Source organism: Tupaia chinensis, unplaced genomic scaffold, assembly GCF_000334495.1.
Source record: "Tupaia chinensis unplaced genomic scaffold, TupChi_1.0 Scaffold000057_1, whole genome shotgun sequence".
NCBI classification, from domain to species: Eukaryota; Metazoa; Chordata; class Mammalia; order Scandentia; family Tupaiidae; genus Tupaia; species Tupaia belangeri.
The window spans coordinates 5801281-5829228 of NW_006159515.1; the positions used below are offsets into that span (position 1 = coordinate 5801281).

General features: G+C 43.3%; 1 protein-coding gene across 15 annotated transcripts in view; it reads left to right on the forward strand.

The window, feature by feature from the left end:
- The window catches only part of DOCK9 (dedicator of cytokinesis 9), a 275356-nt gene that overhangs the window by 65650 nt on the left and 181758 nt on the right, over positions 1-27948 (forward strand). For 9 of the 15 annotated variants that reach the window (XM_027776265.1, XM_027776267.1, XM_027776266.1 and 6 more), the window contains exons 1-2: positions 5038-5153; positions 22852-22941. In XM_027776265.1, coding sequence (XP_027632066.1) covers positions 5124-5153; positions 22852-22941 — 120 coding nt within the window. In that variant the 5' untranslated portion in view covers positions 5038-5123. Of the gene's footprint in view, positions 1-3131; positions 3249-5037; positions 5154-22851; positions 22942-27948 lie in introns of those variants that run through there. The other 6 variants (XM_027776290.1, XM_027776287.1, XM_027776288.1 and 3 more) reach the window with 1 other exon arrangement.

A 27948-nucleotide genomic window follows, 5' to 3' on the forward strand; every position in this document is an offset into this window, starting at 1 on the left:
TATGCGTAAGAGTTGTAAAGTTATTCTGTGTATCAATCCAGAGATCAGAAGCACATCAGTAATTGAACATGGACAGTGAAAGAAGTCTTAGGCAGGTAGAAGGGGAATAAACTACTAGGGGATAAAGAGAACTCTAAAGCAGGGTCAAAAAACTATGCCCCTGGGCCAGTTCTAGCTATTTTGTGCAAGTTTTATTCTAACACTGCCATGCCGTTTACTTTCTTAGCGTATCCATAGCAGGGTTTGCTAGTGATAGAAACCATAGGCCCACGAAGCCCGAAATACTCTCTGGCCCTTCATGAAGTTTGTGTGATCCCCGCTCTAAGAATACAGGAAGAGCAGATGCAGGGAGCAGAGGCCGAGTGCTTCAGCAGAGAGCCCCCACTCCACCCAAGACTAAGAGGCAGGCCTGGTTGGAAACAGTGGGTCATGGCCTCCTTGGTGGTGCTGAGGTTTGCCGGGGGCTGTAGGCTGGAGCTGGTGGCAGGGATCCACCTGCAGGAAAGGCTGCTGCTGGGGTAGCAACAGGCTCCCCAGATGTGCCAGCACTTCTCGCAGGGTGTGCACCCCCAGGTCTCTTACAGAAAACCCCAACCCCACCCCAGCTGCTGTACTGTAGATACAAGGCAGGAAAACAAACAAACAAACAAAGACCCAAAGCAGAGATATCGGAACCTTCCTGAAGCTCTTTCTCAGCAGTGTGCTGCCAGGCCTACTGCCATCCAGGGTACACACTGTGTCACTATCTTCTGACGAGTCTCAGGGAACCACAGCTGTGCCTGGAACAGGTGGAGCTGATGGTGCTGTGTGGAGAGCCGAGGATCCGCCAGGCCAAGGCTGCACCTGTGCAAGGTGCCCAGGGATGTCCTGGGGGATAGCTTCCCTGGCCCGTGGTCCTGCAGCACACAGTGTCAGCCAGGGAGAACCAGGGTGCCCAGGGCTGTCCCGGGGATAGCTTCCCTGGCCCGTGGTCCTGCGGCACACAGTGTCAGCCAGGGAGAACCAGGGCGCCCAGGGCTGCCCCAGGGATAGCTTCCCTGGCCTGTGCTTATATGGCACACACTGTATCAGCCAGGGAGAGTGTGGTGTCTGCCTGTCCCATTCTGCAGTATCTGTACACCTGACCTCTTTGTGATGAAATTTTAGAACACTTTCTGTACATTTGGGTTTTATTAGGAATATGGTCACAGTTGTTAGGGAAGAAGTTATTAATCATACTATCAACAGTATTTTATTGCCTTTTTATTACTATGTGCCATATAACAAACAAAAATATAGGCATGAATAATTTTTTATCTTGAAGGATATTTTTACTTTCTGTGGCAATTCTTATTTTAAAAGTAATTACTTTGGGGGCCTGCAGGTGGAGTGGTGGTTAAGAGCGCTGGACTCCCACATGGCCAACTGTGGTTCAGGTCCCAGGCCTGGTGACTTGCTTTCTCACTTTCTCTCTCTCTTTTGCTCAGTCCCTCTTTGGTCAAATTTAAATAAATAAATAAGTGGATAAATAAAGATAAATAAAATAATTCTTAAAAGAAAAAGTAATTACTTTGGGGACCAGCAGGTGTCATGGTAGTTAAGGGTGCTGGATTCCCACATAGCCAACTGCGGTTTGAGCCCTGGACCTGGTGGCTTGCTTTCTCACTTTCCTTCTCTCTCTCTCTCTCTCCCTCTCCCCCCTCCCTCTCTGGTCAAATTTTTAAAAAATAAATAAAGTTAAATAAAATCATTCTTTTTTAAGAAAGTAATTACTTTGTAAAAATCTTTTTTTTTTTTTTTTGCTTATTTTGAATGTAGAAATAGTTTAACATTATAAACATTTTGGAGGAATCACCTATATGTTCATTATTATAAATGATCAATTTCCTAGACTTCCACAATGTAACTTACATTTGATTTTCCACATTTTTGTCTCTCCCTTTATCTTGTATTTACCAGATTATTGTGATTGTACCCTTGCCTGGGCATTGCTTTTTCTCTTCCCATGTCAAAATATGTTTCTGTAGTCTACTTAAAGCAAACAATTGAAGTGAAATAGGTGTGCGAGACAGACAACTCCAGGACCTCAGCAGCTAACCCGGTAGCTGTTTCAGCTCCTGCTCCTGGGGTCGCTCCGGGCTCACTCTAAGTGAGCGACGTCTGCTTAAAGCAAACAATTGAAGTGAAATAGTTGTGCGAGACAGACAACTCCAGGACCTCAGCAGCTAACCCGGTAGCTGTTTCAGCTCCTGCTCCTGGGCTCACTCTAAGTAAGCGACGTCTGCAGGCGATTCAGCACCCAGACTCCTTCCATATTAGGGCTTCACCTTGTCCTCAGGCCTCCAAGTCCAGGCCTTGAGCCTGTGTGTATGACTGGCAGGGGAAAGTAGAGGAGGACAGGATGGGAAGGTCAAGTGGCAGGCTCTTATGGACCCCGTGTGGCAGCAACCACGCCCCTTCCACTTGCATGCCATTGGTCAGAAGGTAGTCACATGGCTGCACCTAACTGTGGAGCCTGGGAAAGGTGATACAGCTGTACTGGGGAGGAGAGAGGACAGATTTGGAAATGCATAGAGCCTTAGTCACAGTCCCCAACTTACGTGCCACATGCAGATGTCTTTAATATATTTCCTGTATGTAAATTGTCCCTTTATTATGAACAAGCGTCCTTCTGTATAGACAGAATACCGTGAAAACAACTTTTATCTTTTATTTCTGTTTCTTTTCATTGCAAAACTAATACATTGTTGGGACCAGCAGTTAGCGTAATGGCTATGTCACTGGACTCCCAAGTAGCCGACCGCAGATCGAGACCCGGACTCAGTGGCTTAAACTCACACCAGGCATGTGTGCATGCGTGCCCAAGATCCTGAGAGAATGGAGGAGAAGGGATTGCAGTGTAGCCATCCCCCCTGGGGGGGTGATTTCTCACTTTCTGTCTTTGTCTCTCTCTTTCTGGTGAGTGCACGCTCCCTATAGCAAAAATCTCTTCAAAAAAAAGAAAAACCAAAAACAAAACCAAAAACAAAGTAATACAGTGTCATTGTTGAGAAATATAAATCTCATGTTGCAGAATGTATTACGTCCTTTAATCTTAAGAAATTGTTTTCATCTATAAGAATGTTTTACTTACATGTCTTTTCATTTTCCAGGCAAAGCCAAAGCTAATAGAGCCACTTGACTATGAAAATGTCATCGTGCAAAAGAAAACTCAGATCCTGAACGACTGTTTGAGGGAGATGCTCCTTTTCCCTTACGATGACTTTCAGGCAAGTGATGTTACATTTCCTGTCGATGGAACCGTGCTCTTGATCTTTACGGACAGGTCTTTTCTCTTGGTTCATTGTTTGGTTAGCTAATTTGCAATTTTTCGAAGATTAAAAGGAGATGTTATCTAAAACAGCCAAGTTATGTCCTTATATACTTTGTGCAGGAGTTAATATATTTAATGATATTATTTTCATATTACATGTGTATATATGTGTGTATATCTATCATATTGTTGTGTATGTGAAATTATGTATGTGTGTAGTAAATACACGCATCTGGTGTGTGTGTGTGTTTTGAAAGAAGAGCACACTCTGGGTTGATTTAGGGGCACCTGCGGCTGCTGTTGGTATAGTGGAGGTTCAGATATTTCGGCCAGGTACATTGGATTCTGGAGGATGGGCTTTGCTGGGGGCAACGTAGGATTTCCTCCCAAACTCTTTTAGGATGGTGCTTTAGGAGCCTGCGGTGAGACTTTCTGAACTGTGTGTGGACCCCAGAGAAGGGGTCAGGGTGAGCCAGGAATACCATGGAGTCTGTCTCTTCCGTGTGACTTCGGTGCTGTGGCTTGGAGGAAAAGAGGGGATCTCGGTGCAGTGAACTGCTCTCTAAGTGATGCTTGAGGTCTTCCAAGCTGTGGCATGTGACAGAGTGACCCCCAAGAAACATTGAGGATACTGAGGAGCAAGGGTGACATTCTTGCTGCAGGAAACCCAGTGGTGTTAGATTCCTGGCAACCTGAAGCCACCTCGGTCTGTATAGAGGTTCTGGTTACTTACCTTGCTCTCCTGGGACCGAATCCTGGTACTTCTTCCTGCTAAACCTCAGGGCTCTTTCCTGGTCACTTCTCTACTGATTTGTTACCATCCAAGCCTTGTGTCCTGGAATTGAGCTGCCTTATCTTTTTTTTAAGTGTCATTAATTCCACATTGTTTAATATGAAAGCTACTACATGCTTCTGAAAAATGAATTAGTATTGGGTCTCCAGAAAAGTCATGAGATGTTTTCCTATGCAAAAATGCAACAGGACTTTTTGATGACTCGGTGTGATAGGCACATACTGAAATAGTTGACATTAAAAGCCTTCCCGTCCTTTCCTTTTTCTTTTATGCCTGAGGGCATGTGCTCATAAGAAAAAGAGACAGAGAGAGGGAAAGTGCCCCTCAAGGGGTCCTGGTCATACCACGGCCCTTTTCCCTGCACTCTTCCATTCCACTGAGACACAGTCCCCAACTTACGTGCCACATGCAGATGTCTTTAATATATTTCCTGTATGTAAATTGTCCCTTTATTATGAACAAGCGTCCTTCTGTATAGACAGAATACCGTGAAAACAACTTTTATCTTTTATTTCTGTTTCTTTTCATTGCAAAACTAATACATTGTTGGGACCAGCAGTTAGCGTAATGGCTATGTCACTGGACTCCCAAGTAGCCGACCGCAGATCGAGACCCGGACTCAGTGGCTTAAACTCACACCAGGCATGTGTGCATGCGTGCCCAAGATCCTGAGAGAATGGAGGAGAAGGGATTGCAGTGTAGCCATCCCCCCTGGGGGGGTGATTTCTCACTTTCTGTCTTTGTCTCTCTCTTTCTGGTGAGTGCACGCTCCCTATAGCAAAAATCTCTTCAAAAAAAAGAAAAACCAAAAACAAAACCAAAAACAAAGTAATACAGTGTCATTGTTGAGAAATATAAATCTCATGTTGCAGAATGTATTACGTCCTTTAATCTTAAGAAATTGTTTTCATCTATAAGAATGTTTTACTTACATGTCTTTTCATTTTCCAGGCAAAGCCAAAGCTAATAGAGCCACTTGACTATGAAAATGTCATCGTGCAAAAGAAAACTCAGATCCTGAACGACTGTTTGAGGGAGATGCTCCTTTTCCCTTACGATGACTTTCAGGCAAGTGATGTTACATTTCCTGTCGATGGAACCGTGCTCTTGATCTTTACGGACAGGTCTTTTCTCTTGGTTCATTGTTTGGTTAGCTAATTTGCAATTTTTCGAAGATTAAAAGGAGATGTTATCTAAAACAGCCAAGTTATGTCCTTATATACTTTGTGCAGGAGTTAATATATTTAATGATATTATTTTCATATTACATGTGTATATATGTGTGTATATCTATCATATTGTTGTGTATGTGAAATTATGTATGTGTGTAGTAAATACACGCATCTGGTGTGTGTGTGTGTTTTGAAAGAAGAGCACACTCTGGGTTGATTTAGGGGCACCTGCGGCTGCTGTTGGTATAGTGGAGGTTCAGATATTTCGGCCAGGTACATTGGATTCTGGAGGATGGGCTTTGCTGGGGGCAACGTAGGATTTCCTCCCAAACTCTTTTAGGATGGTGCTTTAGGAGCCTGCGGTGAGACTTTCTGAACTGTGTGTGGACCCCAGAGAAGGGGTCAGGGTGAGCCAGGAATACCATGGAGTCTGTCTCTTCCGTGTGACTTCGGTGCTGTGGCTTGGAGGAAAAGAGGGGATCTCGGTGCAGTGAACTGCTCTCTAAGTGATGCTTGAGGTCTTCCAAGCTGTGGCATGTGACAGAGTGACCCCCAAGAAACATTGAGGATACTGAGGAGCAAGGGTGACATTCTTGCTGCAGGAAACCCAGTGGTGTTAGATTCCTGGCAACCTGAAGCCACCTCGGTCTGTATAGAGGTTCTGGTTACTTACCTTGCTCTCCTGGGACCGAATCCTGGTACTTCTTCCTGCTAAACCTCAGGGCTCTTTCCTGGTCACTTCTCTACTGATTTGTTACCATCCAAGCCTTGTGTCCTGGAATTGAGCTGCCTTATCTTTTTTTTAAGTGTCATTAATTCCACATTGTTTAATATGAAAGCTACTACATGCTTCTGAAAAATGAATTAGTATTGGGTCTCCAGAAAAGTCATGAGATGTTTTCCTATGCAAAAATGCAACAGGACTTTTTGATGACTCGGTGTGATAGGCACATACTGAAATAGTTGACATTAAAAGCCTTCCCGTCCTTTCCTTTTTCTTTTATGCCTGAGGGCATGTGCTCATAAGAAAAAGAGACAGAGAGAGGGAAAGTGCCCCTCAAGGGGTCCTGGTCATACCACGGCCCTTTTCCCTGCACTCTTCCATTCCACTGAGACCTTGGGCACACTCTCATACATGCCCTGCATGTTTTTCAAGCTGCTGGGGCTGGGATCTGAACCGTCATTGACTATGTGGTGTCTAGCTCCCTCCACGTAGCATGTGACCACGGTGCTATGGGGCCAGCCCACCCCTACCTTCTTTCTAATCGCACTCCCAAGAACATAACTTTGTACAGTTGTATGTATGCTGAATTGTCTTTAGAAACTTCCATGTCAATAACAATGATTAAATTACAATCTTGGAGTGTTTTTTTTTTCAACCAGGTTTAGAAGACTTTAGTTTACAACAGAGGCAAGAATTTTCACAAACATCCACTCTTTCTTACTTGCATCTTACATGGGCAGAAAAATTATCCTTTAGTTCTTCTTTTGGGGGTGGGGGAGAGGAATGTCTCGTGAATGAAATTGATCAGAGGGTGATGTTGCTGCCAAACCGATTTACGTTCCACTGGTAAATCGGTTTCAGATTGTGCCCCAATTACCATGCTTTGAAAATTTCATTACCTGATTACGACTACACAGCTAAAGGATAAATAAATGAGAACCTCAGGATGATGTCTTTTACTTGTTATCTGGCAGCAAACAAGAAGCAAAATGAAATGATTATAAATTATTCTCCATGTTGACAAATTTTTCCTGTGGTATTCTGAGGAAGCTAACAGTTATTTGAAGTTTCACAGAACATGAAGTATTTGTTCTTACTGGTATTAATTAGAGTAACAAAGGTATTTTGGGGGGGCGGGGCACGGTCCAGCAGGTGGCATAGTGGTTAAGGTGCTAGACTTTCACATGGTCGACCTTGGTTCAAGTCCCAGACCTGGTGACTTGAAATTCATGCCTGGAGTATGTCCATGTTTTCTACCCATCTAGAGTTTTCTTGTTGAGACCACTTGAAATTCCATGTCCTTCAGAGCTATTAAGGACTCATACCTTTCATGTCAGAAACACTGAATTTGGGTAGGGTGCCAGCAGGTGGCATGAAGGTTAAGGTGCTAGATTCCCACATGGTTGACCGCTGGTTTGAGTCCCAGACCCACCTGCTCAGAAATCATGCTGGGCACCTGTGTTTGCATGCTCAAAATCCTGAGAGGAGAATGGATTAGAAGGGACTATGGCATGGCCATCCCCCCTTGAGAGTGATTTCTCACCTTTTCTGTGTCTCTGGCAAGTACACACAATGTTGGAATATTCACTTTGTAAGCTAAATAATGTGATTGAATGTGTAAAAGGAAATGGAAAAAAAAAAAAGAAAAAAGAAAAAAAAAAAAAAAAAAAAGCCACCTTGTGGGTATATACCCAGAGGAAGAACACAACGTCCTTTTATCCTTCCATACAAATGCTATCAAAAGTTTGTTTATTCCAGATGCTGAAGTGTAACTTTTATGAAATATGCATGGCATCCATAAACCGCCTCCCAACGTCCTATTTCTCTCTTTACTACCCCCTCCATGTTCTATCGTCTTACATAACCGCGCAAGCATTAGTAAACCTTATTATAGCTTACAGGGAGCTTAAAAGCCAGGTGAAGGTGCAGGAGATTGATCACAACAGTCAAGAGTGTCCCCACAGACAGAATCGTCTTACAAAGGACTTCTACCTGAAAAGTCATGATGGGAAATCAGTGGGCAGCCCCCATCTGAATTCGTTTTTTATTTTTTTAAGCTATAGGACATATGCTCTCCAGAGAGAGAGCGAGAGAGAGAGAGAGAGAGAGAGAGAGTGAGAAATCTCAAAGGGGACTCAAAGAGCTGCTTGTACACATGTGGTTACACGAGCATTTTTCACAACAGTGAAAAGGTGGAAGCAACTCAGGAGTCTATGAGGAACAAATGGATGAACAAATTGTTGTAATTGCATACAATGGATTGTTATTAAACCTTCAAAGAGAAGGACATTCTGTCACATGTTACAGTATTGACGGACTTTGGGGATATTATGTTAAGTGAAATAAGCGCCAGAGGGGGTCACCGTATGATTTCACTTATACGAGGCCCCGAGAGCCGTCAGATTCACAGAGACAGAAGGCAGTGTGGTGGTTGTCGGGCTGGAAGGGGGCGGAATCGGAGGGAGTCGTTTAACTGGTACAGAGATTTAGTTTGGGAAGATGAAAATTGTGGAGATGGATGTGGTGACGTTGTACAGTGAGAAAGTTCTTAATGCCACTGCACCGTGCACGCAAAGGTGGTTAAGACGGTAAATGTTATGTTTTGTGTATTTTACTATAATTTAAATAAAACAGCATGTTGTTACAGGATTTCCATATGGTATGTCTGGGTGTGTAACTAGTCCCCCTTAGAACTGAGGGCAGTGCTGGGTAAGGAGTGATTCCTCAGGTAACTTTCCTACCGATAGCCATGTATTATCAATAACAGTGTCTTTGCAAGAGAACTTAAAAGGAAGAATGGAAATACAGAGCAAAGATTTTTTAATAATCGGCAATCCTAGAAATTTCCCTTTTGGCGATGTTTAGATACGGGAGAATCCTAGAGTGTTCTCAGCATTGTATAGAAAAATGTGGTTACTCCATTTCTCTTTCAATAACATCCTGGTTTTTATTTTTCCCCTGCTTCTTTTCCTCTTCTACTTACACAAGACTGATAATGATCTACAAACCACCGGCCTGGAGAGGAAGCCAAGCCCCACTACTTACAAAGGCCTGGAAGTCCCTGAGCTCATTTCCCATCTGTCCTTTTGAAAACAGAATATTTTTTTCATGGTGTTTTGTACTTGCTTTTTTTATTATGTTGCCAAAAAAATTAATCTCAATACTTTGTTTTTGACTTTTTATTGAAAAGTGTCCTTTTCATAAATTCCTCGAAACTTCTACCAGTCAGAATTCAGTAGCCAACAATGTAACTTTCCATGAACGGTGTGGTTTGTGGGACATTAGTTCACATCTAGGATTGGACTTAACCTGAAAAACCTGGATAAATAATATTTCTGAATTGATATTGGCCAGACCTTCAGGATATGAGAATTTTAATAGTTCAAGTAATGTTTTTTACAGAAAATGGCAAATGATAATTTTTTTATTACCAACTATTCTTTAAAAAGAAAAGCTTACTCGTCAGCTGAATAGAGTATTTATGTAACTTATATTTATCCTACTTGTGCAAAGAGCTCAGCTTTAAAGGAGTATAAATACAAGAAATCAGGGTCCCTGCTTCCAATTGCTCAAAGCTTAGGAGAGGAGATAAAGGCATGGATTCATATTAATAATAACCAGAAGAATGTGCCCAGTGACATAAATCCTGTCCCATGGGGATCTATTTTAGGAATACGAAGTTTGCGGACTCTGGGACATTCACGTAAGTGAATGCAGAAGTCCAGCCTAAGAGACAAGTCAGGGCTGCAGCGCGGAAAGCACCATCACCTAGGGAAAAAGGTATGGGAAGTGGAGACGGAAAGCCAGGAAAAGAATCAGGAAACTGCGGCATCCTGGAAGGCGGTGAGGGAGAGTCCGAAGGCAGGCAGGGACAGCAGACAGTGTGTCCCTCTCCTGGGGAGGGCTGGACAAAGGTCGGCGGACTTCATCGCTAGCAGGGTAAAAGCAGTGAGAGGGTAAGACGTAGCGGTAAAGTGAAATGGAAAGAGAGAGAGAGAGGAGAGAAATCAGAGTGAGTCAGAGCACTGACAAGGTCTGCACGAGGTCTTGTCAGGATCGGGGACCTCTAGGAATGAAAAAGAGATTGAAGATACAGGATGATGTGAGGATGCAGTTTGAAGCAAGGCTTTTCAGGGGGATCTACAGGGGTAGAATTAAGGGTCCTTGGAGGAGGCCCTTAGAAGAAGGTGAGATACTGACATCTTAAATGGCAAGGAGAAGACTGTGTATCGAGAAATTGGGAGAGAGATTAGGCTGAAAGAGCTAAGGTCAGGTTGGCCTGGGCAGGTGCAGCTCGGGGAAGTGAAGAGGGGATTTGAGAGTGACTTCATAGCTAAGTAGATGAAGCGGAACTCACACATATACAATAGGACCTGTAGAAATGAAGTAAATCTGAGGTTTTATTCTCTTATGTAGAATAAAGGATACTGGTAGGATCCAGTAACCCATCATTGCGTGCTGGTTTTCTCCGTGTCAGGTCACATTCTCTTTTCTTTTCTTTCTTTCTTAATAATAATATTTAGCTCACATTTTAAATAGGTCGGAGAGAATGGTCAAAGTCCTTCAGCTGGTAGAATTGGGTAAACAAGGACCACGCTCCTTCCCGGTGAGGGGAGAAGGCCATTTTATCTATGTGAGTAATGTGTACATGTACGTCTTCGCGTATTAAAGATGACTGACAGTCTCAGACAGAGGAACGTTTAGCCAGGCCTGGTATCTTTAGTCAAGGGTAGCTTAAGCACATGGAGATTTAGGAAGGATGTAAGTGTATGGAGGCAGTCGGAGTGTACCTTTCTCTGTTATACTTTTGACTGTAAGACTGGTTATTGTTTTATTCTCAAATAGGGAATAAAATTTCCATGAAAATATAAAATCAGAGTCTTTTTAAAAATTACAAGCCACAGTTTTTTGAAGGTTGATCTTTGCCTTTACCAAAGTTTTTCCAACAGCATTTTATCCATTGTAGACACTTAATGTGTATCACGCAGATGGGTGGATTTGCGATCTTGACACCAGCTGCCTTTGAGAGCATAAGAAGTTTACTTCAAGGTGGCAAGTCAGGGGAGTAGAAGAGAGGGGGACATCGTATGTTTTTATGCAAAACAAACAAAAGAAGAATGAAGAGGTTGGCCTGGGCAGGAAAGAAGATGGAAATCCAGGTTGTGGCCTTACTCACAGGTGCTATTTAGTGTAGCAGGCACAGCGTCTTTATGGTCCCTGCACTAAGTGGTTCCTGCTCTCTATATTCCTGCCTTTTTCTATCAGGACTGTCTGGATGAACCTGGGTGATATTGAGTGTGTCCTGCATGGGTCTGAGCAGCCCACGTCAGCCACACCCTTGATTGTGTGCCTGTGATCCAAAGACAACAAATTAGTGAAGTCCTCTGTTGTCACAAGTCCTTGACTCAGAGGGCCTTCTCCATCTGCTTAGCCATTTTTAAAGTTTTTTTTTAATTTATTTTTTCCATGAACAAGAGAGACAGAGACAAAAACAGGAGAGAGAGAGACAGCACCTCCAAGAGGGTCTCAATACTGTGACCCACCCAGCTCGCCCTGGATCATGGGTGCACAGGTGCCCAGTACCCAGGGAGGTCTCAGATCTGCCATGGGGATCAGTGTCGCAGAGTGCTGTGTTTTACCGCTGCACCATCGTCTGACCCCCTCCACCTGCTCAGCATTTTGTCTGCAGAGCGTCAGCTCTGCTCCACTGTGTTTGAAATCAGACTTGATGGCATCCTAGGAGCTGAGGCAATCCTCTGACAAGACCAGCGTGGTGCCGATAAGCTCACACAGGGATTCAAATGGAATTATTCTAACTGAAACATTATGCGTGAGTGATGGGTGGCACTTGAGGGAATGTGTCTTCCCAAGACAAGTCCTGCATGGGAAGATCATCGGTGTATTGGAATGGATAAGTAATGGGCATGTTTTAACTTGGAGCATATTCACTGTGCTAGGTGTTTGCACAAAGGTATGGTCCTTTTAGCAACTAAAATTATGTTTTGAAGAAAGACAACCAGAGACATGTACAGTCAGCTGGAAAACAAAAACTACATTTGCTTATGCCTTCTTTCAGTTATGCTACCGAAGGGATGGTAATCCATCATTGTGTGCATATGTTCTCCACATCAGGTCGCATTCTCTTTTCTTTTCTGGACACTAGCGGTAGAGGCAGGACCCAAGATTTGGTCACAAAGGCACAGGAGTTTTAGTCCCAGGCCTCTATCTTATTACTCTGGATCCTTTGGTAAGTGATAAACCTTCTTAAAATGTTCTTTTCTTCATTCACAACTCAGGAATAACATTTACCCCAAAACTTGGATTTTCATAGGTGTGTAGAATCCAGAGATATCTCCATTCAGGAGAGATCTTTGCACACCCTTACTGATGATGTTCTTCCACTGATGGGCAGGAGCTGGGTGACTAGGGTGGTCTCCATTTTCTCCTCTAGGTAACACTGTTTTATTTTATTATTATTGTTATTATTATTTTTGGAGAGATTTTAGCTATAGGGCCCGTGTGCTCGCCAGACAGAGAGAGTCATAGAGACAGAAAGCGAGAAATCACCCCCCAGAGGGGATGGTCACGCCTCAATCCCTTCTCCGTTCTCCTCTCGGGATCTTGGTCATGCAAGCACACGCGCCCGGCGTGAGTTTTAAGCCACCGGGTCCGGGATGTGAACCGCGGTCGACTACGTGGGAGTCCACCGACATAGCCATTACGCTAACTGCTGGTTCCCACACTGTTTTATTTTTGAAGGTGGCAGGTTTTAGTTGCAAAGTGATGTCTGTCAGGTTGAATCCCTTATGAATTGGAAAGCCAGGCCTGCCATTTGGGCCCTGCGTGACCACAAGGCCACTCTTGGTTTTCTGGATGTCTCCCCCGTTGTCCAGTAGGACTTAGGAAGTAACGACAACTTGCTTCTCTGTCGAACCAAACCACACATTTAAAAAAGAAAAGAAAAAAACAACCTCTAAGAAAAATGCACTTAATAGATGTGCCTAATCATTAAGGGTTTTGACTATTTAACTGATTTATTGGGTTGTTGGAAAAGTCATGATGCATTTTTGCAAAGAAAGAAATACATCATGACTTTTCCAACAACCCAGCAGTTACTTACTTTATTTGAATAACAGTTACCCAACTTTGGGGGTGGGGGAAGGTAGCAGAATGAAACAGACTCAGGGGCCTTCTGAAATACGACTTCTTAGGAAATAGGATATTGTATGGTGACAGAAGCACCCTGAAGTCTTACAAGGTGCTGTGAGACTGCTTCATTGGGGATCCCCTGTGATTTTACAACTGGAGGTCAATCTCCATTTTTAACTCCTCATCCCCATTCACTCAACGGTCCTTACCTTGTGCCAGGTGTTATGGTGGGTATTGAAGAGGCGAAGATAAATGACCTAGTTCCTCAGGCCTGGGGGGAGATGCAGAAATGCCGTGAGTATTTCAGCAGAATGGCCCTTGTGCTAATCCGGGGCAGTGTGATGCAGGAGCCCCGAGGTCAGTGTGAGCAACCCCACAGCCAGGCACAGGGCCCGGTGAATTACGGAATCAGTATGTTCCATGCTGCTGGAGGGTTGGAGAAGGGTAGAAGCAGAGTCCAGAAAAGTAAATAAGGTTGGTCATAAAATGTCTTACATCCTGCGGAGGAATTTGGGTTTTATTCTGGGAGCAGTGAGGACTCATCGAAGTACTTACAGCTAGAGACATGATGCTATTTGAAGAGAGTTTTAAAAAGCTGTCTGGCAGCCGTGCAGAGAGTAAAGAGAGGAGTTAGAAGGTGGCCATTGCCAGTTAGGATGCTCCATGGTGCTTTACATGCGCACACCCTGAGCTGGTGCACGGATGTGGGTTCCATGGGGAGGGTCATTGACGTCACATGGGGTGAAAGATGGCTCTGTTGAGTGAACAGAGAAAGACAGTTGAGATGGAAGTTTGGGGGCTGTGCAAGTGCCAGGGAAGAGGAACAGTCAGAGGAGGAGTTAGCCCATCCCTAAGGAGGTGGGCTTGTAGAGTCTTTCTTAGTTGAGCCTAGGCTTAGAACGTCCATGACAAATGTATGTCTCTGCCCATACCAAGATTCAGCTCTTAGAATGTTGTTTTAATTTATTCCTTGGGAGTTTCAGCACTATATCCCTCCAGAAGTCTAAATGGAATTCTGCTCTAGACCCTTGTCTTGTCCCATGCTTTGCTCATGTTCTTATTTACTGGTGAGTTAAACATTGAGCATCCTCAGACAACTGCTTCCCTGAAAATGAAATTGCCTGATGTTAATAAAACACTGGGTTGGCTGCCAAGCCATGAACTGTGAGGCGAAAAGTTGGGAACGCCCCACGTGAATTGTAGTTTCCAGCCTAGCTTGGTACTGAATCCTCTCAAAATGCAAGTCATATGCTCTGATACAGATGCATTTGCCAGATATCTGGGAAGGTTCCATCAGCACAGTGCTCAATAAGTTGCAGCAAAGTTCCCATAGCGTGTAATAGTAGTGTTTAACACGGCGCCGGTTGCCAACGCATTTAATGCACAGACATGCAACTGGGGGGAGGGGGGGAGGCTTTCCAGCAGAAAGCGAAGGACTGGAACTCCGCAAACACGTGGAGCACTTCTGTTTGGCTCAGGCCTAGGGACAAAAGGAAGGAGCTGTTGGGGACCCTCCATGGATTCAGAGGGAATGGTTTGGAATTGGAGGTAACTGTAGAAAATGAGAGTGGACTCTGACCTTTTGGCCCAGCAGAGCACAACAAAAATTCTACCTACTCATTTGTTGAGTGAGGGGGACCACACCCAAGGACGCCAGCCAGAGCTCAACCTCAGAGCTTCCGTGCTTTGCTTTGGTTGTGGCCACTCCCTTCCCTTCCCCTGTCACCTGTGCCCTAGAGTTGCCTTCCCCTGGTAGATTCGAATTTAGTTTCTCTGGTAATGTATTAAGTCTTCAGGAGTTTGCAGGCCAAATTCTACAAGTAAATGAAAAGAAACACAAGCTATAAAGATGAATATGGGATGCTTTACATGGAATTAAAAATAGGTGGCATTGGCTGCTAAGCAGATGGTCCATGTTTTAGCGCTAACTAAGGGTGCGGAGGTTGGTAATTGGGTTTTGAGGCCTGATGGCCTTCTCTGTTCGGCCGGTGGTCCATGAGGCCTGCTTCTCTGACTGTAGGCTGTCTCCAGTCCTCAGGTACCTAGAAATTTCCCCTCTGCTTTCTCCAGTCTGCAGTCCTGTTCTTTCTGATAATTATCTCCCCTTGAAGAGAGGCTTCTTCCCTCTCTGACTTTTGTCTCATTGAGCACTTTCCTCCTGAGGAGTCCTGAGGAGTCTCCTAGAGCACTTTCTTCCTGAGGAGTCCCAAGGATTTGCTCCTTATCCTGTCTCTTCCTGCCTTTAAAGCCAGAACCCCTGTCTGGGAGTGTCTGATGTTTGTTTTTCTGTCTGAGGGAGGACACTCCCAGCTCTCTGTTCTTTTGAACATTGGGAAGAGGAGACATAGTTGTCACTGATCCCTGAAGTGGCTCAGGTTACAGCCCACCCACTTCTTGGGATATTGTCTTTAGCTCATTGTTCATTTGGTCCCAGGGGGAGGGTGGAACCTTTAGTTTCAGTCTTTTCATTAAAATCTTATAAAATATTTTAAACACTCAGTGGTTGTACATACTTCCCACCAGGAACTAAGAGAGTTTTTTTTTGTTCTGGTCTGATGCCCATTGGAAAGTGATTAATTAAAAGTCTAGTGCCATGTGAGTTAGAGAGTTAGAAAAATAGAGGAATGATGACACAGGACATGTCTTTGTTAGTACGCCTATATTTACTTAAATCTATGTAGTGAACCTAGTCTTATTTTAATCAAACAATTTCTTCCATAAGGAAACATAAATGGAGCCAAAAAACTATAAATCATCATAAATAGTCATCTTTTTTCTTGTTTTCTGGATGCCTTTTTTGTTTTAATTTCTAACCAAGGAATTCCTAGCATCAGATGTTAAACCATTTGAAAGACACAGACTTCACATTCTGTGTTCATAAAACTGTGGAATTTTTAAATCACAAAGGGAACCTGTAGATCCTGGAAGATGGTTCGTTTCATGGATGTGGAAAGTTCAAACTTTCCCCAAGATTAGACAGATAATTAGAGGCAGAGCTCAGATGAGGACTCAGGTTTCCTGGCTTTTAATCCCAAACTCTTTCCAATATCACTTTTCAAATTCTTCCATAGGAGATTAAATGAAATGATTCGCTTCACGTGGCTTGTGATTTGAAACTCGAGCTTCTCCTATCCCCCACGTTAGAGGAGTCAGGCTGCCCTGATGGCGCGAAGGCAGAGCCCTAGCCAGGCTGGACTTCAGTTTGTTGTGAGGCATTGGAATTGCAGCTGGATGTACAGGGGTGTGTAGGTATCGGGACAGAGCAGCCAGTGATGAAGAGGGGCCAGCTCCTGGGGCTGGCCCCGCTGGGGACATCTGGTACCTCTTTGTGTTCCCTCCCTGGCTAAGCATTGCTTTCCAATAGTGGCTCATCTCCTTCAGAGTGACCCCAGTTTTTAGAGGGAGTCATTTCAACTGAGAGGCAAAAAAAAAAAAGGTTCTTAAAATAAAAAAGGTCTATTTGTAATTTGCCAACGCAAATTAGACTTGGAGATAGTTGTAAATTTTACTCTTTGTGTTTGGGTCTGTGGCAACTTTATACATTTTTAACTCATCTCATTAAAAATACAAATCGAAAGACCCATGAAGATTGATTTCGGGGTGTTGGACTAACACATGACTGACCACAGTTTGAGCCCTGGACGTGGAGGCTTGAGTAGCACACCAGGTGTTTGTACGTGTGTACAAAATCCCGAGAGGAGAATGGAGAGAGATTGGGGTGTGGCCATCCCCCAGGAGGATGATTTCTTGCTTTCCCTCTTTCTGTCTCACTTCAACAACTGCCCTATGGCAAAAATCTTAAAAAAAAAAAAAAAAGATCAATGAGAAGGACTTTAGAGCTTATTGAATGCAGATCTCCTGGTATTGGCTTGGGCCTTTCTGATGTCCACTCACTCTTGCGTTAGCGGCTGGGGAGTAGACTTTATCCCTTTTTCTTCCTTTTCAATTGCACTTGTGATTTTGTGGAACTCCTCATGAGACTCCTGTTCATATTTGGCCAAGGTAAATCAGGGTTCATGTGTGTCAGAGACTACCTGTGTGGAACGTGAATGATGACAGTGACCTAGAGTAATTTAGATCTACTATAGGAACTATTGCTGTTGGGAAAGTCGGGATGCATTTTTGCATAGAAAATTAGAAAAAGTACGTCATGACTTTTCCAGCGACTTATTAGATGAGGACTTCTTTTATTAAATTGTGTTTTGTGTTGTGGGCTTGTATCCCAAGGGTTGTCTGAGCTGCTGGCTGTGTTTAGGTTTAATTTTCAGATCCATGTCTCACTTCATGGTGTGAAGTGCTGTTTTCCCTTCTCTTTTCGAATGTTCAGCTTTGCTAGTAGAATGGAAATAATTTGCTCCTGAATACAGTAAGGGGACTGAAATTCTTTGAATGTCCAATCTAGATGCTGATTTATATAAAGTGGACATAGGCCCATTTTTTAGTAGGAATATGATTTTTTTAATGAATTATTTAATTTAATTTTATTCATTGTCATTAGTTTTATTTTACTTTTTGAAGTTGACCAGAGAGAGAGAGAAGGAAAATGAGAAAACAAGTTGCCAGGTCTGGGACTCAAACAATGGTCAGCTACATAGGAGTCCAGCCACCTTAGCCACCAGGCTACCTGCTGGCCCCGGAATATGATTTTAATTGATAGAGAAATAGAAGAGAATGCCCAGCTGCAGTAACATGTGCTAGGTGCTGCTGTGGCAGGCTAGGAGCCTGGTTCCAATTCCTGGCCCACCCTCAAAGCCAGGAACATTAGTACAGACGTTGTAGTCCTGGCAACTTAGCGGGGCTAAGGCAGGAGGATCACAACCTTGTGGTCAGTGTGGCAACATAGTGAGACCTTGACTTATAAAAAGAGAAGGTTGAAAGAAATACCACAGGCGTGAATGAGAAAATTTAATCAATGGGAAGGACTTTAGAGCTTATTGAATGCAAACCTCCTGGTATCGACTTGGACTCTGTTATAGGCCAGATAAATAAAACTATAGAAATTTAATGCGACTTGGTTTGTCATAAGTAGACTATTATCTGAATGGGACTTTAAATATAAAATTTAAGGAGATAGTAAAACACAGTATTTATGTACACTGTAGTCTTTCCTTGCCAATTTTTATAATGGACCAGAGAACTTTTTATAATAGGAAAAACAACTTATATACAAGTAATGGATGGTTATTGGTAGGTTCCTGTTTCTACCTCTGTTGAATGCTTTACGCATTCATTCTGGAAGCATTTGTTGCATACTTAGCACAGAGCTACAAATAGAAAGATCTCCTGTCCACAAGGAAATTTGCAATGTGGTGGGGAAACAAGGGCGTGTGCCTGTAGAAGAGTTTGGATAATGGAGTCAGGGATAGACTAGCCTATTCGTTCCGGTCTCAGTGAGGTAGTTTATCAGGTCACCGTAGTCTGTCAGATAGTGACAGAAACACTGACAGAAGTGCTCCAGCCATGCAGGCCCTGCTCTTACTGACAGCCCATTTTTTTCCCAGGTGAATTAAAACCTTGACTAGGCTCTAGGTTGGTGGTGCTTTGGTGGTGTTTAATTCAAAACCAGTGAGATTCTAGAATGGTTTTCCTTTGATATAAGATGTGTTTTTAGTTGTAGGATTTAATGAATTTTTAAATTTTCCCAAAGAGCTAATCTCATTTATTATGTCTAGATTTTGCTCTTTTAACTTCCTAAGGACTGCCGAGTCTCTCTTCCTCTGTAGTGAATGCAACTCGTACTCAACCTTTGTAATTGAGCTTAAGTGTCTCTCTCTCACTGTACCTTTCCTTGACGTCTCTTTTTCTTCCTGTTGGATTTCGTTCTCTTACCCTTTCTCTCAGATCCTTCTGCGCTTTTGTGCTTTTCTCTAAATCTTGTCCATAGTACTTGTCACACTCTAGTCATGTATTTCATTAGACCGTGAGCTTTCTAAGAACACCAACTACAGCTTATTAAACTTGTGTCTCTACCCTCTATCAGTGAGCTTTCTAAGAACACCAACTACAGCTTATTAAACTTGTGTCTCTAGCCCCTAGTTCAGTGTCTGGTAGAGGTAGGGACCCAGTAAAGGTTTGGATGAGTGGATGCATAAAATGATACTTATGCCGAGCTCTTAAATGGTCAATAGGAAGTTTTTCATCAAGAGAAAGCACTGCAGTCTACTCTCAAAATTCAATAGACCGGGCCAGCAGGTGGTGTGGTGGCTGAGGTGCTGGACTCCCACATGGTTGACACCAGTTCGAATCCCAGACCTGGCAGCTTACTTTCTCACTTTTTTTCTCTCTCTGGTCAAATTATAAAGTAATGACAATAAATAAAAGTGATTCTTAAAAAATATTCAATAGACATTTTTCTACCTTACACTGGCTGAGTAAAGGGTGATTGTGGAACCAGATCACAGTATAGTGTATCTTTTCAGTGCTTCTGTCCCAACTCTGTACTATAGCTGATAGTTGAAATACCTTTTCATGTTACTTTTCATGTATTTTCAGTACTGTAGTTGGGAGATGTTCCTACTCTCCCCCAGTCTTGTTTTCAGTTATCAGTGGGATAAAAATTTCATGGGAAATACATATTATGAATAAAGTATGCATAGATTTACAAATTTTTTGCATCAAAATAAAGTCATAATTTAATTCCATTTTCCATGAACTTTTTAAATCCTGTTGTATTGTTGAGCAGTAAACCACCCTGGAGCCCTAAAGCCTAGTAACTTAAGACAGTAGTTTGCTGTTCCTCACAAGTCTGAAATCTGGTCCAGTCTCAGCGGAGTGGTTTCTCTACTTCGCTTGCTGCCCGTGTTGGCACGAATGTCCAGGTCGGCTCTTCACGCACATCATGCTGCCTCACCTGGAACAGCCGCGTCCTGACAGGTGGAGCCAAGCACCTTTGCTGCATATGTGGCCTCTCCTTATGGCTAGCTTGTACTCTCCCACCAGTGTGGTCTGAAGACAGTGGTTTTTTTGGGGACCAGCAGTTAGCGTAATGGCTATGTCACTGGACTCCCATGTAGTCAACCATGGTTCGAGTCTTGGACCCGGTGGCTTAGACTCACGCCGGGCGCGCGCGTGTGTGTGTGTGTGTGTGTGTGTGTGTGTGTGTGCCAAGACTCCAAAGAGGAGAATGAAGGAGAAGGGATTGCAGCTTAGCCATCCCCCCCTGGGGGGCGATTTCTCGCTTTCTATCTCTTTATGTCTCTCTGTCTTTCTGGCTAGTGCACGTGCCCTAAAGCAAAAACCTCTCCAAAAAAAGAAAAAAAAAAAAGACAGTGGTTTTTTTGTTTTATTTTGTCTTTAAAACAGAATCTCCCTGTGTCATCCACCTACCTCAGCCTCCAGAGGAGTGCAACCGTGGACTGCACCACCATGCCTGGCCCTTCCAGACAGGGTCTCACTGCCTTGCCCATGCCTTCTGCAAGTTCATAATCTTCCTGCCTCAGGCCCCCAAGTAGCTACGACTACAGGTGCACACTACCACACCTACCCCAGACTCCCACATTAACTGGTACCAGTAAGAAGGAGGAAGCAGAAGCTGCTGGTTTTCCCAAAGGCTTAGTTTGTACCAACACACCATCCCTTCTGTTTCATCCTATTGGTGGAATAAATCCAGGAAGGGTGTGGAGTAGCACACACGTGCGGAAAAGCACAGCGGCTGGCCTGGAGGTTATCTAAAACAGAACTAACCTTCCACAGTTCAAGAATTACATGCAAAAATAGTCCTTATGCTAAGTATATGCTAAAGAAGCAAATGCAACCTAGTTTATTTGAGTGAAGTCTCTAGGGGAGGAAGCAAGATCTGATCATAGAAAACTTGTAAATATTTAAAATAGTTTTCTTTTGCAAGTGAGTACACAGTGGCACACTGATACACGAGCACCAGAAAGATATATTTCCTATTAATTTCTCAGCTTAAAGGAGTGTTTAGTAAAGTGTCACATAATTAAAACTTCTGGAGTTGGTAATACCACGGGGAAAGTTTTGTAATAAAATCTCTTTCATCCTAGTGCCATGATGAAAAATGGACTGGAAATGACCCTCACTCAGTCCTCTTCCTGGACTTGAGCCATTTCATAAACATTTTAAAAGTCTGGCAATTTCAGAAATCTTGAAAGACCCAAATAACTCAAGACAAGAGCACGGGAAGTCAGGCTTTAGAATGTGTCGTGCAGAATCCCGTCAGCAATTCTCCTTTGCCGATCTCACACCCGACGCACAACAGTTGTGACGGTCCCTGTAATCGTTTCGTTGCTCCGTGGCTTTGTGAATGGGCTGTGCTTGTCTTCCATGCCGGCTGACGGTCACTTACCTCTGCGGCACTTCCTGAGACCAGTGTGGAGGAAAGGTCGCCGTGTGTTGGTGATGCTCAGAGCAAATCTGCACAAGACTTCGGTGGAGAACAGAGCTCCTTCCTCCCCTTCCTGTAGAGTAGGGCAGGCTTATTCTAAAAATAAGCTTAATATTACTTTCAAGGAGGGACGTAGTGCAAGCAAAGACTAAGGACAGGCGAAGCAGACACAACACAGAGAAAATAACATTAAGTTGTACACGGAACACATGCTCCAAAGTTCTCCCCCTGGGCTGGAGGGGGAGAGATGACAGATTTGACCAAAGGAAGAAGGGAGCTGCCAGACCAGATGCCTGGACATCAGCCTCGTAATTTGCCCTGAAGAGCCTGCAGGATAGATCCTGCCAGTGGACTGTTCTCGTGTTTGCTGTTAAGACTATGATGTTCTGAGTATCTAAGGATGACAGTCCATGGGAGAAAATAACAAAACATTACTTCTGAAACCCAGAGGCTAGTGACTGGGGTAGATAGTGGTTTCCTAAAGTCATTGTATCATTTACAATAATTGTTTAAGCCTCGTGAAACAAGAGTTCTCAAGTTCACAGGAGGGGAGATTCCGAGGTTCATTTAACAATGATTGATCGAGGGCCTTCTGCGTTATCCATGTTCTTAGGGGTCTGGGGATGTGGCAGTGAACAAGAAGGGACAATTAAGACATGGATGGTGATAACGGTTGTGCACCATGTGAATGGCATTAATGCCATTGAACTGTACAGTTAAAGATGTTTAAAACGGGGGACCAGCAGATAGCGTAATGGTTATGTTATTGGTCTCCCACGTAGTCGACTGTAGTTGGAGTCCCGGGCCTAGTGGCTTGAAACTCATGCCGGACACATGTTCACATGCGTGCTCAAAATCCCGAGAGGAGAATGGAGGAGAAGGAATTATGATGTGGCCATCCCCCTTGGGGGATGATTTCTTGCTTTCTGTCTCTCTGTCTCTGTCTCTCCAGTGAGTGCATGCACCCTATAGCAAAAATCTCTCTAGCAAAAAAAGATGCTTAAAATGGTAACTTGAGGTTATACATGCGTTTTTTACCACAGTAGAAAAAGCAAATGAAAGGGAACATAGTGAGACTAGATCAGGCACTTGGCAGTGGGGTGTTAGGGACCACGAAAGGAGGCTTGGGCACCCCGGAGGGCTAGCTCTGCCCCTGATCCAGCAAAAAGCCAGAGTTACTACGGAGCTGTTACTTTGAATTTCAGGGGACCAAGAGGGCGCTGTGGTGTGTGCCCTAAGGAGGCAGCGGCACAGTTCCCGGCTGGTGGAAATCGGAGGGCCTGCCAGAGTGCTGGGCCTGCCTGGGCTTCCAGCTGCACTCAGGCTGGTGCCTTCCCGCCTCACTTACCAAGTCTTTCCCTGTGCATTTGTTTACAGACGACCATTCTTAGACGACAGGGCCGGTACGTGTGCTCCACAGTCCCTGCCAGCGCAGCAGCGGAAGCACAGAGCTTATTCGTTACAGAGGTAAGGCTGTTTTCTGCATTGTTTGCACGTTCAAGTCTCTTCTCTCCACAACCCACCCCCTTAAACTTCAGGATTTTCAAGAATTAGGTTTCCAGAGACTGAAACTTGGAAATGGCCACGGGGGGACCAGCAGATGGTGTAATGGTTGCCTTGCTGGACTCCCATGCAGTCAACTGCAATTCGAGACCCAGACTTTGCAGCTTAAAACTCATGCTAAGTCCCTGTGGGGTGCGTGCCCAAGATACCGAGAGGAGAATGGAGAAGAACGGATTGCAGTGTGGCCATTCCACCATGGGGGTGATTTCTCACTCTGTCTCTCTTTCTCACTGTCTCTCTGGCTAGTGCACACACCCTATAGCAAAAATCTCACTCTGGGAAAAGAAAGAAAAAAGAAAAAAAAATGGCCACAGGGATTATTTCTAACCAAATTATTTAAACTACAGAATTCTTATCGTGAGTTTACAATAAGAGGTAACTTGTAAATGAATTCATTGGAAATCTGTGTTGGAGGCTTTGTTATTGATATGTTAACAGTGACTCAGCATATACATTTTTATATTATTTACTTCATTTATATTTGCATGTTATTTTCAAGACTAGTTTAATATACCTGTGATAGATATGTAGGTATTACTCTTGTCTGAACAAATAGGAGTAATAATTAAAAATTTTTTAAGTTAAAATTTTTAAGTGTTTTCTTTCATCCTTTTAATTAAAAAGTAACTGTCTTACCTCCGTTGCCACTATATCAGTGAAACATAATTCCAGAAAAATACAGCCAGATATGTTTATGAAGTCTTAGAAATGCTTGTTTAAAGCAGGAGGCAGGCAGACTGTGACCTGCAGGCAAAATCTGGGCTGCGGTCTAGTTTTGTAAATAAAGTTTTATTGTAACACAGCCGTGCCCTTTGTGTGCATATTGCCTATGGCTCCTGTCACAGTAAAACTCAGAGCTGAGTAACTGAAACAGAGGTAGTAGGACCCACGAAGCTGGAACTATTCACTATCGAGCCTTTTGCAGAAAAATATCCTTGACCCCTATTTTAAAATGACAGTATCAGTTACTAACTACTTTTTTCCAATTGTTTAAAACGTATGACTTTTGAGGAATAACTATTAAGTTCTTTAATCACTGCAGGTTGAGCAGTAACTTTTTCATTCTGTGCTGCTGGAGCCAACATAACAACCCTTCTGGGACCCTTTGCTTGGGTGGCTTCCTCTTTATCCTCTGGTCCAGAGGAGAATCATTAAAAAAAAAAAAAAAAAAAAAAAAAAAAAAAAAAAAAAAAAAAATTAACAGCTTCAAAAATCTTTCAGCATAACTTCAAAATGTGATTGAATTTTGTCAAAATATGATTAAACTTTGCAAGTTGAAAAGTTAATCATATAATCAGTTGTCATTCCTGTCTTTTGAAGGTGCAGTTCTCTCGGTAGGGATTCCTGCCGGAACCCATTGTCGCCTAAACTCTACCTCCCAGGGCTGGGATTCGCTCGCCTTGTTCTGTGCTTCTGCCTTGGAATTTAGTCAGTGTTGCTATGTGTGTAGCAGTCATCAATGGCTTATTGTATGAATGAATCTCTAGATCCTTAACCTACTTAACTCAGCTTCTTGTAATTTCTTATCTTTTTAATCACTATGATTATTTTTCTTTTCCATTTTGCTTAAGATATTAAAAATCTCAGTTTGGGGAGAAGCCATTTTGCACACTAGTGTGTAAAATGTTTATTAAAATCTTGGTACTCGGCTATTCCATTCGTAAGATACAGTCACACCACATAAGGTTATGCTTATTGAGTTAGTTTTTATATTCCAGAGTGGTTATAATGTCCTGCATGAGCTTTGGTGGTACAACTTTAGTTAACTGATGAAAAACCAACAGTGACTGTATGAAGAGAACAGAAGGCCACTTACTCACAGGCCTGACATAGCCGAGGACTTGGTGCCCGCAGCGGGAAAACCCCACGCTGCACTTAATTCTGCGTGGCATTGGTTTTGAATTGCAGTTTTGAGTGAGTGTAAATAGATGATGTTCTAAATGTGAAAATGCCTTGGGAAATTTGAAAAGGTGTTTACAAGAATAAGATAGCATTTAAAAGTGTTCGTAATGGCACGCAGAGTGAAGCGACTGGGAAGTCCTTCAGCTCCTGCATGCGACTGCTCTTCTCTGCTCTTTAATTCCCTCCCAGGATGACGCTTACACTCCCTTCCCTTTGCACGCTTTCAGTAAAGTGCTTTGGGTGAGGAAGACTGGCATGAAATAAGCACACACTCGTTGTTGCTGTTACTGTTGGGTTGTCAGAAAAGTCACGATACATTTTTCCATAGAAAAGGATAGGAAAATAGGTTGTGACTTTGCCAACAACTTGATATTTTCATGCTTTGCAAGTGGAGGGAAATTTGCTTCAGATGGCCTTCAGGTGTAGACTATGACACAGATAAAAAGATGGATGATGTAAACTATGAAGCGAAATGAGGAACTTTGTTTATGGTGTTAATTACAGCCAGAATTGAGGACCAGCAGTTAGTGTAATGGCTATGTCACTGGACTCCCATGTAGTCAACCGTGGTTCGAATCCCAGACTTGGTGACTTAAAACTCATGCCGGGTGTGTGTGCATACGTGCCCAAGATCCCTGGAGGAGAAGGGATTATGGCATGGCCATCCCCCCTGGGGGAGTGATTTCTTGCTTTCTGTCTCTCTTTCTGGAGAGCACACACGCCCTATAGCAAAAACCTCTCAAAAGAAAAAAAAAAAAAAAAGAAAGAAAGGAAAAATTACAGCCAGAATTAAAAAAAAAACTAGGTAAGAAATAAATACATTTATCTAACTATGTTTGTTTGTTTTCTGCTGAAAAAAAAAAATTAACAGCTTCAAAAATCTTTCAGCATAACTTCAAAATGTGATTGAATTTTGTCAAAATATGATTAAACTTTGCAAGTTGAAAAGTTAATCATATAATCAGTTGTCATTCCTGTCTTTTGAAGGTGCAGTTCTCTCGGTAGGGATTCCTGCCGGAACCCATTGTCGCCTAAACTCTACCTCCCAGGGCTGGGATTCGCTCGCCTTGTTCTGTGCTTCTGCCTTGGAATTTAGTCAGTGTTGCTATGTGTGTAGCAGTCATCAATGGCTTATTGTATGAATGAATCTCTAGATCCTTAACCTACTTAACTCAGCTTCTTGTAATTTCTTATCTTTTTAATCACTATGATTATTTTTCTTTTCCATTTTGCTTAAGATATTAAAAATCTCAGTTTGGGGAGAAGCCATTTTGCACACTAGTGTGTAAAATGTTTATTAAAATCTTGGTACTCGGCTATTCCATTCGTAAGATACAGTCACACCACATAAGGTTATGCTTATTGAGTTAGTTTTTATATTCCAGAGTGGTTATAATGTCCTGCATGAGCTTTGGTGGTACAACTTTAGTTAACTGATGAAAAACCAACAGTGACTGTATGAAGAGAACAGAAGGCCACTTACTCACAGGCCTGACATAGCCGAGGACTTGGTGCCCGCAGCGGGAAAACCCCACGCTGCACTTAATTCTGCGTGGCATTGGTTTTGAATTGCAGTTTTGAGTGAGTGTAAATAGATGATGTTCTAAATGTGAAAATGCCTTGGGAAATTTGAAAAGGTGTTTACAAGAATAAGATAGCATTTAAAAGTGTTCGTAATGGCACGCAGAGTGAAGCGACTGGGAAGTCCTTCAGCTCCTGCATGCGACTGCTCTTCTCTGCTCTTTAATTCCCTCCCAGGATGACGCTTACACTCCCTTCCCTTTGCACGCTTTCAGTAAAGTGCTTTGGGTGAGGAAGACTGGCATGAAATAAGCACACACTCGTTGTTGCTGTTACTGTTGGGTTGTCAGAAAAGTCACGATACATTTTTCCATAGAAAAGGATAGGAAAATAGGTTGTGACTTTGCCAACAACTTGATATTTTCATGCTTTGCAAGTGGAGGGAAATTTGCTTCAGATGGCCTTCAGGTGTAGACTATGACACAGATAAAAAGATGGATGATGTAAACTATGAAGCGAAATGAGGAACTTTGTTTATGGTGTTAATTACAGCCAGAATTGAGGACCAGCAGTTAGTGTAATGGCTATGTCACTGGACTCCCATGTAGTCAACCGTGGTTCGAATCCCAGACTTGGTGACTTAAAACTCATGCCGGGTGTGTGTGCATACGTGCCCAAGATCCCTGGAGGAGAAGGGATTATGGCATGGCCATCCCCCCTGGGGGAGTGATTTCTTGCTTTCTGTCTCTCTTTCTGGAGAGCACACACGCCCTATAGCACGGGAGAGCACACACCCCCAAAGGAAAAACCCCCTAAAAAAAAAAAAAAAAAAAAAGAAAGAAAGGAAAAATTACAGCCAGAATTAAAAAAAAAACTAGGTAAGAAATAAATACATTTATCTAACTATGTTTGTTTGTTTTCTGCTGCATGTGTATAGTCAGGAGCTGTCTAACTAAGCTGATGTTAACTATAATTCTCAACTTGCTGATTTTTACTCTAAGACTCTGCACGCTCCTGGACTGGCCCTTGCAGATGGATGGATGCTGGCCTGTTGGGTCTGTCGTGTAGAGAGGCAGTTTAAAGGCAGTCTGTGTGGATTAGTGTCACTAGTAGAAGCCCTGGCAACGAAGTGCTCCAGGTGTTATATGCTCCACACACACGCGCAGCTGCAGGTGTTATATACTCCATGCACACACGCACAGGTGTAGGTGTTATACACTCCGCGCGCACACACACACAGCTGCAGGTGTTATACACTCCGTGTGCACACACGCACAGCTGCAGGTGTTAAACACTGTGCACACACGCACAGCTGCAGGTGTTATACACTCCACACACACGCACAGGTGCAGGTGTTATACACTCCATGCACGCACGCACAGCTGCAGGTGTTATACACTCCGTGCACGCACGCACAGGTGCAGGTGTTATACACTCCATGCACGCACGCACAGCTGCAGGTGTTATACACTCCACACACACGCACAG